Raw genomic sequence first — 12,342 nt, forward strand, 5'->3', positions numbered from 1 at the left:
GCCTAGGAGTAACTTGGCTAGGCTAAATTTGCACTTTTCATGGATTAGGGCAGCTAACGGAATGAACAATTTTTGTATATAAACATTTCTTGAGCAGAAAACGATAGCGTTAAGCCAGTAATATAAAAAGGCAACATCTTCATCATCTGTGACCAAACTACCATCATCTCCCATGTTGTATTTGATGAATTCCCCATAAGAATTTTTCTCGATGATGTTGTATCTCCGTTCAAGCATCATATTGAAGATAGCCGTAGGTCCACTTAAAGAAAGCCTTATGATAGTTACAATATCGAAGAGTGTAGGTCTGATCATACCACACGAAATATGGAAATTATTGGTGTTTTTGTTCCAAAAACATAGCGCAGCCCCAATCATTCAATGATATGTTGTTGGTGGAAAATGTGAGAGTCTGAGGAGATCATAAAATCTCCGAAACTTTCATTTTTCTAATTTCAGAGGCTCAATTCTCTTGTACCAAGCAAGAAAACTTGAGTTTTTGAAGGAAATCTTGGGATTATTGCAAAATAGATGTTTGCTGTCAACAAAGGGAACCACAAACAAGTCTTGTTTGATAAGTAAATCCCGACCTTCGATACTAGGGAAGTAATGGAAAACCTTTTTAGCTTGCCAAGGAGAATTCAAAGGGCTTAGAAAGCAATGGAGTTCATTTTCGTCGTAGAAAGGGAAGAGAATCTTTTTGTTATTTGTTGTATCAATTAGGTCTTCAATAATAGTGTCTGTTGTTTGAGTTAGGATTTTCAAGCTTGAATGTTCGAAAACTTGAGTGGTGGCATGTTCTTCTTGTTGTTTTTTCTTTAACTTCTGTTGAAGAGGTTATGAGAAGGGTTGATGTATCCATGTCTGTGAAATAAAGAAGGTGAAATTAGGTTTTGTAAAGAATATGTTTGGTAAAAATTAGGGAAGATGAAATGTATGAAGTAAAGCATATAGGATGAAATAGAAACATTCGAGAGAAAGTGTGAAAGAATGGAAGAGCCTGTAATACGAAGTTTCTTGTAACAGTCAAGGAGAAACTGCGAAGTAGAAATAGAAAATTTTTTGAATTTTAAAGACGAAAGATTTTGGGTTTTTATTTTAAAAAAAAACTTGTAGCCTTTTGGAAAGTTAAAAGTTTAGAAGAGAGAAAAAAGTAATTAAGTAAAAACATCTGAAGTGGGCACAATTAATGAGATTGTGCAGATGTGATTGGTTAAGAGACGTGTGACATTAACTCTTCCCATTTTTTTTTATTTTAGTTTGATTTTTAAGAAAAAATTTTCAATTAGGATTAAATGTTTTACCTTCATGCATGGAAACGACAATTCTAAAGAGACAATTTATTGGCCGAAATAAATCATAAGTTAAAAAATGTTGTGATCGAGATGTTGAAGATTGTGTGTTATAAATCTCATTGAGTGTGATAAGTTTTTGTCGAATAAAGGAGGTTGATAAGGAAAAAGGTAATTGGTTCGATGAAGGTTGTCGAGATAAAGAGAAGCAGATCTGTTACAAATAATAAGATTAGAGATTCCTTTCAATTGGAGACGATTATACAGTGTCTGCATTTGGCGGGAACAATTACTTTTAAGAATTTTTCAGAAGAGATATTTAGCAATATTTAATTGGTCAAAGAAATCTATAAATACATAAAATTTAAGGGAAGCAAGATGTTGAAATTCATTTTCAAAAAATACTCTTACATACTCACATCTTTAACAATTTTTTGAGTCTACCACAAATTTTTTTTTTAGGATTTATTCCATGTCTTTACATTTCTTTTCAAATTTTCCTGTAACTTTCTTTTATGTAAACTATTTTCCTTCAGTAAATTAATTGTCTTTTCTTTAAGGAAAAGTATAAGGAACCAAAAGTTTATCAGCCAAAAACTAAACAAAACTATATTAATTTATATCAATAATTAATTAATTTTAAATTTTTTAAATTCAAAATTTAAAAAATTTTAAATTGATTAAGTAAACCTAATTAAAACCTATAAAAACCTTCATCTTTTTTCTCACATTAATCTATCCACTTCTAACAATCACAAATTCGAAAAATATATAAAAGAACATCCATTTAATATGAAAAAGAAACATTCTAATACTTAGTAGAAGAAACATCCATATATATTAACTCGTAAAAATTTTGAATTCATCCAAAGGTATTTGGCTGGATTTTGACTGATATGTTTTTGGTTCCCTAACTTTACTCTTTCTTTAAAGTTTTCGAATGATTGATTTTAGTTTTAAGAGTTTTTTTAACTTTGCTGAAGTTTCTTTATTTTGTTTTATTAATCTGTAATTTTCTTTTCTTTTAATTTAAATTTTTAAGTTTTAGTTTACGTCATATTATTCTTTTGGTTCTGTTCAAAGAGAAATTTTTGGTGTATAACAGACTCATGTGAGTTTCCACTTTCCACCTTAAAAGTACCGTTGAAAAAACATTTTTGGTCATTTAAATCCAAAATTTGAGGAGTGCCTTTCTTCCTACGGACTATTTCTATTCTACATTTACTGAAATGCCCCCACTGGGCCGTTTGTGGAATTTCACATTTACAGTAGTAGAGAATGCATTAAATTAAATAGATGATTCTATCATTCTATCCAAAGTAATGCAGATGTAGATTGTAGAGGAACCATATTCATCTTGGCGCTTCTTTTTTTGGCAAGTGTTCCAGAATCTCAGGAACCATCAACCATGGTTAACACCTCCAAACTATTTCCCCTTTTTGGATTCTGTCCATTCCCAACTCAAAGCACCACCATGAATGCCCAAACCCGAAACCCTCACTCCAAAACCCGAAAAAAGCCATCGTCGTACGGCGCTTCTAGAAGATCAGCTCTCAAGAAAACCTTCACTCAGGAACAGGTCACCTTCACCGCCCCGCTCTCCCCCGACCCACTCGTCGCCATCATCGGCGGCGGCATCTCCGGCCTCCTCTGCGCCTCCTTCCTCGAACAACGCGGCGTTCGCTCCACCGTTTTCGACACCGTCAGTGTTCTCTTCCTTCACTCCCCTCATTTTCGCATTCGTCTTGTTTGTTAATAAACTAATTTAACATTGCAGGGTGTTCATGGTCTTGGTGGAAGATTGGGAACGAGGGTTGTTGATCGTAATTCGTTGGTATTTGACCACGCTGCTCAGTTCTTCACTGTCAATGATTCTCGTTTTGCTGAGCTGGTTCATGATTGGATCGATAAGGGTCTTGTCTCAGAGTGGAAGGGTCCCATTGGAGAGCTTCAGAGCGGTGGCAACTTTGTTCCTTTCCCATCATCTCCTCCAAGATACATTGCCACTCATGGAATGCGTTCCCTTGCTGATTCTTTACTTGCTCAGGTTATTCCATATTCAAGAAAGTACTAGCATTTTGTTGCATTCCACAATTAGGAGTTGAATTACACTTGTTTGCGGTTGTTGTTGTTGTTGTTGTTGTCAAGATTTTTGTATTTTTTGGTGTTGTTCCCCTAACAAGAATCTAACTCTCTCAGTGCAGGCTCGAATGGTTAATGTGGTGAGACCGTGCTGGGTCAGCAAGCTCGAGCCCTTCAATGGGATGTGGCACTTGAGTGAAAATGGGAAACCTTGTGGCCAGTTCGATGCTATTGTTATTGCACACAATGGTAAATTTCCTTGTCTATCCTTTGCATATCTGTGACTATGATTATGACTATGCTTTCATTTTTAATCTTTAGAAAGGGGAGAAGTTATCAAAGGTTTTTGTTTTTCGTACATGTCATCTCGAGTTTGGACTTTACCACGAAAATGTGCGACTGGAGTACCCTTTGCACAAACATTGCTTGATTTTTAGATTCTTCTAGTAACTACTGCTTCTTTGCTGACAGGAAAATGTGCGAATCGCTTGCTCATGACATCAGGGTTACCTTTAATTGCAAAACAAATGAAGGTAAATTCAGGAAATGCCCTGTTGACTTCATTTATAACCTGTACTCTTTTCTGGTTCGCTTACTGATAAAGCACAGTTATATACATCTCATACTGTTTTTGTTTTGCTTGTATTAGAGATTGGAACTGAGTTCAATATGGGCCCTTCTAGCGGCATTTGAGGACCCTCTTCCTTTTTGGGATGCCACAGAAGTTCCTTTTGAAGGAGCTTTTGTGCGAGGAGTGGATTCATTGTCATGGATGGCCAATAATACAAAGAAACTACAGAATTCTCATAATGGTGGTCCTCACTGTTGGACCTTCCTGAGCACTGCTGCTTATGGAAAACAGAACAAGGTTCCTCAGGTAAGGGGTTCAATTTTCAGTACAGTATGAGTTAGTTTCTTACTTTCTTTCATAAGTGTGAAATTGGCTAGACTTAGGATATAATGATCCATCGTTCATTACCTAGCGTCATGCATTGGCGAGGACAATATAGTGACATATATCACATGCATTCCCTTTTTTAAATCGTTCCCCATGTCTCTGGAAGTTGACCCAGCTTTTTATTGTTTATCAGGAAAACATCCCTGCTGCTACATCATCAAGGGTAACGGCAGAAATGCTAGAGAGTGTTGAGGCTGCTCTTGGACTATCAAAAGGGTCACTTCCAAAGCCGTCTTATACCAGGCTCCAATTATGGTGAGAGTCATGTTCATTTCCTTTGATATCACACATGCTCTCTCCATTGCATTTCTTGTGTGATTGTTCTCAGTCACAACTCAATCCTCAAAATGTTTCTGATTGAGATTTGCAGGGGTGCAGCCCTCCCTACAAATACACCTCGAATTCCTTGCATCTTTGATCCCTTTGGAAGGGCTGGGATATGCGGTGATTGGCTGCTAGGTTCTAATATAGAGTCAGCAGTACTAAGTGGAATCGCTCTGGCTAACCACGTATGTTACTTTTAAGACAATGCTAAAGAAAATGCCAGTGCCTAGTTGGGCATTTTCAGCATACTGAATTCAATTTTACTCTGCCGTGAAGCGCATTGAAAATATTCTTTTTATGTTGGGTTGCAGATTGCAGACTATTTTCAAAGCAGTGGAGCTGATCCTGCAGAATTTGCAGTCGGTTTAAATAAAGAGTTCCAACCACTGGAAGGCCATGATATTGGACAATTCCCAGGTTTGCGGTCAGATGATAAGATAGATGAAGCACAATTATACGAACTTGCAAAATAGGCCATGGTGCTCATGATCACGAAGGTCTCTTCTCTGGAAGCATAAAATTCATGACAGGTTTGATATCATATCCATGCAAAGGAAGCCCCTGCTCCCCAGCGGGGAAAGTATTAACGTTAGAGATTCAACTAGAAATTGCAACTCTACTTAGGGGAAAAGGGGCCTTATTATCTCCCTTTAACAGCCACATGACATGAAAATATGATACATGATTGTAATTAACTTGTATATTTTCAAGCAGTTAAAATTTTGTAAAATTTTCTTCACTTAAAAATTAGGATAATGATTCTGGAGAGCATGTCATTATTCTTTTTGTAATGAATCAATAGCATCATCTTTGCTCTATTTGTTGTCTGTCTCTTTCACCGGCTATCTAACATACTAATTTTCATCATTTACCATAATTTTGTTGACTGAAAATTTGATATCAGAATTAATTTAAAATGATGAGAAGTTATTAAAACATGATACAACTAGTGATCATATGTTGAATTGATGATCTTAACTTTGCCAAGCAATGGCTGGAAACAATTTTAGTACACTTTACTAAAAAATTATCTGAGCTACCTGTTGGTAATATGTTTTAGGATTCTAGGACAACCATTAATTGATAATTGTAATTGTTAACGACTTCTATTTAGTTAGTAATAGTATAAAAGATAAACTGCAACTAAAGATAAATAACATGAAAAGTATTGAGCTATGACTATCATAACGCTGGTGCTCATTGATCTTTCTCTAGAAAGGTCAAGTTACTTTTTGCTTTTAGTACATGCATATTTGGTGCATAAGTCAACTAGAAGGCAGGCCATAAAGGAAAAATAAGACAGACTTTCTGTTTCTATAATTCTAATAAGATTAACAGTACCTACATGATAATTTGCAATTTGCAAGCAAGTTATCCAAATGCTTCCTTTACTGAGATCTATAGAGTATATAATACATGAATGAGATTCGGTCTATGCAGAACCGAAACTTGCTAACTATAAATAAAAAATATACGTATATATAATATATATATGTATATCTATATTATGAACAAGAGGCAAGTTGAACATGACAAATAGGAGAGAATAGAAAAAGAGCAATCATAGCATTACATCCTTTGAAGAAGCAACGCAAAGAAGCTGGTGTTTTTATTTTGCTTGAATCCCATGGCTTCCTTGTATCTCCCCTAATTAAACTAAACAATCAAGAATCATCCATAGACCATAGCAGTTCTTCATCTCCCATTGAGGTTGACAATTTGTGAGTAGATGGCACCTGTATTATCACTGGTAGAATCCTGCTGCTGCCGCTGGCTAAGCTCATTCTGAACCCCAAGGCTCTGGCTCTTATTGTGGCTTGCTGTGTCCTTGTCGTCTAAACTTATTTCTTCAAGCTCACTTTCTCCGCTGTGTGACGCTGAAGAGTGAGTTGAACCACTCTCTTGCAGGGTGAGAGCAAATTCAAGATTCCATAACAGATCGTTCATGGTAGGACGTTCGACTCCAATGTCAGACAAGCACTTCTCAGCAGTGTCTACAAACTTCTTCAAGCTTTCTGGGTTGATCTTTCCCTTTAAAGAAGGATCAATGATCTCCTCTAGTGTTCCCCTTCTTTTGCATAGTAGTGCCCATTCTGCAAGACTAACCTGTTCCTTTGGAAGATTAGGATTCAAAACAGGCCTAGCACATAGAGCTTCAAACAGAACAACCCCAAATGAGTACACATCAGATTTCTCGGTCAGTTGCTGCCTTCTGAAGTATTCAGGATCCAAGTAGCCGAAACTTCCCTTCACCACAGTACTCACATGGCCGTTGTTCATGTTTGGACCTGTTTTTGACAACCCGAAATCCGAAACCTTTGCAGCCCAGTTTTCATCCAAGAGAATGTTAGTTGTCTTGACATCTCTATGAATGATGGTGTACTTAGCTCCAGTGTGAAGGTAGTGAAGCCCCCTTGCTGCTCCAATGCAGATCTCCAATCTTTGCTTCCATGAAAGAGTACCTAGACGTTTGTTTCCCTTGTAGAGATGGTCCCTGAATGTTCCCAGAGCCATGTAGTCATAAACCAGGCACATCTCATCATTGTCCTCGCAAAAACCAATCAGTGACACCAAATGCTTATGTCTCAGCTTGGAAAGCATCTCAATCTCAGTCTGGAACTCATTAACTCCTTGCTCAGATTCTGGATTTGATCTCTTGATGGCCACTTTCATTCCATTATCAATGACACCCTTGTAGACCTTTCCAAATCCTCCAACACCAATAACATTGGCCTCATCGAAGTTCTTCGTTGCATGCTTCATCTCCTGCAAGGTGAAATAGCGGCAAAGACCTTGAGCCATGGCAGTGACGTTGCAGCTACCGATGCTACTAGCAGACATGGAGGATTTGCTGGCTCCTGATGAGTTGCCATGTATGGGGAGCCAGCTTGAGTGCGTGTGTTGTCCGGCATATTTCTTCTTCTTATGGACAGCAAGACATATGGCAGCCACCAAGGCAAAACCAGCGGCACCACCTGCAGCGCCACCTATAACAACGGTCTTATTGTATGGTTTGTGGCTTTCAAACTTCTCTTCGCTTTCACGATTGAACCTGTCTGAAGGCGTAGGATTGGGGCCAGACAAGTCTGTGTCACTGAGCTTGAAAATCTCGAGACCATTGAGTATGGCATCAAGGTAAGAGGGCTTTGTAATACCATTTGGGTGAAGAGCAACCCAAAGTTGGTCACTATCAGCCCCATCTCTAGCATAAACCACAAAGTCTCTATATAATGGGATTCCTCTGCCTCCTGCCATTGCAATCACATCAATTCCAGCTTCTGCCATTTGGCTGTTAAGGAAGATATTGAAAGCAAGGTCATTGACTTCCTTGTTAAAGTAATCACAAAAATGCAGCCTAACAAGGTACATGGAGTTGGGATCAATTTGGAAAACCCATGTGAGGTTATAGCCCATATTGACATTCTTGTCAGTACCCATTGATCTTGATGTGAGGTAGACATCAGAAGGAGCAGTGTACTCTGGCATGCTTTGGTAGTTGAGTTTCACATCACTGGGAGCACTTGTGGTGATTCCAGTGGATGCACCATAGATGTAAGGAGAGTCATCGTACCAAATCCTTGTAAGGCCAGAATCTTGCGTAGGAGAGAGGTATTTTCCACCAACGTTTAATCTGAACATTGTTTGCAAGTGCATGCTCTTAGCATCGAATGTTTGGTCGAAACCAACCATAGAAGCAGAATCAAAAAGCTCTGGCATTTGGATCAGTTGAATGCCATTGACAAAAGCAAAAGCACCATTCTTGTCAGCAGGCTTGAAAGTGAGAGTCAAGGTGTCAGAACCCAGAGCTGCAAGGGAATACTCCCTATCAATGTAAGCCTGTGAGAGAGCAAGGCAAGTGATTGAGGCGCTGAAATTGCTGAGGAGTGTGATGGAATTTGCTGTGACAGAGAAATATGAATCCGCGCAGTCATGGCTTCCATAGAAAGAAGGATAGAAATGCAGCCTCAGCCAATAGCGCTTGTCAGGTTTGATAGGGAATTTGTATGTTGACTTGGATTCGAAAACTCTTGCAGTCATGTATGGAACTTCTGAGATTAGAGAAGGGTCTTGATAGGTGGCTCTGGATGCTATGGAATTGCTTCCTTTTGATAAGTACTTCTCATCAGGGCTCCATTGCCTTCCATCAAGATCTCTGGCACCGGCTTCATCGCCACAAGTCAAGAGTAATGCCCCTGTGTCCTGGCTCCATACGTGAAGAATGGCATTGGACAGAACAAGAGAAAGAACAAGCAAGAGACCTGCACTTTCTTGCATGGTTGGAGTAGACAAAGATATGAGGCATACAGGAACAAGAAGGGTTTTAATTCCCTGTACGCCAGAAAAGACTATGATGGATTCTTGGCTTTTTTGCTTTCGTGATGTGAGATGATTATGAAATTATGGGGTGTTTAGTTTTAAGGTTTTTGGCTTGGGTTCAAGCCATATTCTGGAGAGTCAAGGAAGACTTACCTGGGTTGGAGACAACCAAACCAGGTAAGAAGGGAGAGAGATGAAGTTTTTCTGTTCGTATTCTGTATGATAATGGTATAAGAATTTGTTTTGATTTTTGTTTTTATCTTTTGTTTTATTTACTTTTTGTTTTCCACAGTTAAGAAATGGGAGGTGGGGAGTAAGAATCGTGAATGGTTAATAATTGGCTTTGTTTTTTATGAAACAGGTAATAAGCTATGTTTAGCATTAAGATATAGATTATTATGATTTCCCCCCTACAATTTATGGTCTATTTGTTCTGTTTACAGTCTGTAATGATTCACTTAGACTCAAAGAGGAACAGGTGTGTATTTACATTCATGCATGCATAGTATAATCTCGGATGATTCAAAAACTAGTAGACAGCAAAATGTATAAACTTTTTAAAAAAGTAAAAAATAAAAACAAAACAACATTAGTTATACATAATATCGGAGTGTTCGCAACAAAATTTATTTATTCGATTGGTGCTGACAATTTTAGACAAATTGTTGGAATAAAGTATATTTTTTTAATATTTTTGGTAAAAATATAACTCTTTTATAACGGTGATATTTGTGCAGACTAAAGAGACTGAGAGAGTGGTTTGTGTTTATAAACATCAAATTCAGTCTAAAAATAGAAACTATAAGTTAAGAAATTAGAGTATGAAACATAAAATAATAAAAATATAAAGAAAGTGATAAAACGAGTATCACAATTTTTCAAAAATGTTGGTGTAGTCATTTTTTTTTATGTTTTTGGGATATGGAATAATGTCATAAAAGAAATTAACATGCAACAAAAAAGTAAAAGTCTCACAATTCAACGAAATAAAACCTTCTGGTTGATTAACAAATTTTTTTTTATATGTACACTAAAAATCCCTTATACATATAATTAATTTAATTGTTGACTTCTGTGAGTAGCTAATATGATTGGTTTGTGAATTTGTTTTTATTTCATTGCGAAAAAAAAAAAGAATAACCAACTATTTTCTTTCTATTGTTTTTTATGTTAGGTATAGAACTGTTATAGCATGATTTTTAGTTATTTGTTCTGGCAGTTCCCTCAAGCTCCAAGTAGCCAGTCAATAAGTGGAACATTGGGGATGAAGGAATTCACGCAGAGTGAAGAACTAAAGAGGTTTTAAAAGTTAAAAGCTAGAACTAATGAACTATAGATACAGGAAATACCACATAGATAAAGGGAAACTGCATCATCATCATCATCATCATCATCATCTACCTTAATTTTGGGCATGCAGTTTTCAAGTGATAAAAGATTTTTACCGGAATATAGGTGCATGCAAAGTAGCTAGCAACCTAACCTCCAATAAAGGGAAAATAGATTATCCCCTATATCATCGCTCCCACAAATAGTGCTAATTAAATATTACCTAAACTACCTCCCACAAATCACTTGGTTAAATTAAACGCGAGAATATGGCATAAGACAGTTATAAACCAACGGTTAAATATACCATACACCATGATGAAAGCCCCATTAATAGCTCATACAGATATATATTAGCACCCTTCATATCTACTTAGCCATAATTCCTTATTCATTTGATTCATATTCTTGTTCATAATTAATTAGTTAACAAAGTAGTAACTCCCTAATCAGACTTTCGGCGAGGCAAGGCCGATTTCAATAATCCTTGCCTCCGCCATTATCACACACAAATTATTAAAAATCTCTCATCTAATTCTTACTTTGTATTAATTAATTAGTATTATTACCGTAATTAATGGCGGTAACCATGTATAGGCCTTTGTTTGTATCAACTGGAAGGGAAGAAGAAGAGCTTCAAGGAAACGTTACCTACTTAATATCGCCATCTTCTTCGTCGGGCGAGTCATTATCGGAGGAGGATAAATTGCAATTGCTACAAGATTTGCCGGTGGCGGCAGCAGCGGCGGCCGCGTGGAAGAAGAGGAAGCGGGCGATGTCGAAGCAGCTGTCGATGATTAAGACGGAATGCGAATCGGAGACGCCGCGGGACATAGCGTGGGAGAGGCGGCGAAGGCAGATTCAGACGCAAGAGCAGAGGCGGAACAGTAGCGGCAGCATGCACGACGTGGATGAGGTGACGGACGAGGACCTTAATGAGCTGAAAGGCTCCATCGAATTAGGGTTTGGATTCAACGAAGAAGATGGCCAGACACTTTGCAACACGTTGCCGGCTCTAGATCTTTATTTCGCCGTGAACCGCCAAGTTTCCGGTAGCACGGCGTCAACCCCTCGGAGCATCTGCTGCCATAGTCGTCGCTCTTCCTTTGGCAGCCCCGGCGTCCCTGTTGATTCCGATTCTTGGAAGATTTGTAATCCAGGTAATTAAATAAATTTTTAATGTGTTTATATGTTTGTAGATTAATAATTAAATAATTAAATTTTTTTTTTTAAAATTGAGGTGCAGAAGATTTCACGTGAAGTTAATAATTAAAAATAAAAATTTAGTCAAATCAATTAAATTATCTAACGGCTCTTAACTATCAACTTTACGTGAAGTCGAGTTTTCACCTTATTAATTTAGTTTAAGAGAGTAAAAATTTGTATGAATTTATATGAAAATGGTTACACGTGAAATTAATATTTAAAAATAATTTAGTTAAATTTATTAAATTATTTAATAATTTTTAAATATTAATTTTATATAAAAATAGTGTTTACCTAATAAAAATATTATCTGTAAATAAAAAAGTAATCACTAAATTTGTTGTTATATTTGTGTATAAATAAAAATTATTTTATATATATAAAAAAAATTAATTACAATTTATTAATTTATTTTTAATATTTTATTTTATAATTTAATATATATTTTGTAGGATTATTAATTTAATAATTATTTTTTGTATATATTTAATATAATTGATGTATAAAATATTAATATATATTATATTTTTATTTTTAATATGTATTTTATATTTTATTATATATTTGATATAAATCGTTAATTCGATAGTTAATTTTTTCTTAGCATATAATATGATTGTTCACTATGTTTAATTTGTTAATAATTGATATGATTAATGGTGCAGGGGATGACCCTAAACACGTGAAGACAAAGTTAAGGCATTGGGCTCAAGCGGTTGCTTGTTCTGTTATAATGCAAACTCATTAAATAGAGTCTGGGATATGCGTGCTTTGAATTTGTACAGAGGAAGATAAAATTAATTAATTAAATATACACATATATATATACATATG

General features: G+C 36.4%; 3 protein-coding genes across 5 annotated transcripts; 2 read left to right on the forward strand and 1 right to left on the reverse strand.

Moving 5' to 3' along the window:
* The first annotated feature begins 2,605 nt into the window (after nt 1–2,605).
* Nucleotides 2,606–5,481, forward strand: LOC130933034 (uncharacterized). The gene is made up of 8 exons (XM_057862532.1): nt 2,606–2,994; nt 3,070–3,339; nt 3,497–3,623; nt 3,846–3,907; nt 4,024–4,251; nt 4,466–4,587; nt 4,703–4,841; nt 4,968–5,481. The coding sequence occupies exons 1-8, from the start codon at nt 2,701–2,703 to the stop codon at nt 5,127–5,129; spliced, it is 1,404 nt and encodes a 467-aa protein (XP_057718515.1). The 5' UTR covers nt 2,606–2,700; the 3' UTR covers nt 5,130–5,481.
* Nucleotides 5,482–6,001: 520 nt separating this feature from the next.
* On the reverse strand, nt 6,002–11,023 carry LOC130933827 (receptor-like protein kinase ANXUR2). 3 transcript variants are annotated; one of them, XM_057863435.1, is made up of 2 exons: nt 10,958–11,023; nt 6,002–8,985 (listed from the first exon to the last, which is right to left on the reverse strand). In XM_057863435.1, exon 2 carries the CDS (start codon nt 8,929–8,931, stop codon nt 6,352–6,354), a length of 2,580 nt encoding a protein of 859 aa, XP_057719418.1. In that variant the 5' UTR covers nt 8,932–8,985; nt 10,958–11,023; the 3' UTR covers nt 6,002–6,351. The 3 variants fall into 3 exon arrangements, with proteins under 3 accessions (XP_057719418.1, XP_057719419.1, XP_057719417.1); XM_057863436.1 differs by having other exon boundaries at nt 10,954–11,016; XM_057863434.1 differs by having other exon boundaries at nt 6,002–8,915; nt 10,958–11,008.
* Nucleotides 10,610–12,256, forward strand: LOC130933831 (uncharacterized). Its single transcript, XM_057863440.1, has 2 exons — nt 10,610–11,462; nt 12,174–12,256. Exons 1-2 carry the CDS (start codon nt 10,880–10,882, stop codon nt 12,254–12,256), a joined length of 666 nt encoding a protein of 221 aa, XP_057719423.1. The 5' UTR covers nt 10,610–10,879.
* Nucleotides 12,257–12,342: the final 86 nt, after the last annotated feature.

This window comes from Arachis stenosperma, chromosome 6 (genome assembly GCF_014773155.1).
Source record: "Arachis stenosperma cultivar V10309 chromosome 6, arast.V10309.gnm1.PFL2, whole genome shotgun sequence".
Taxonomy (NCBI): Eukaryota; Viridiplantae; Streptophyta; class Magnoliopsida; order Fabales; family Fabaceae; genus Arachis; species Arachis stenosperma.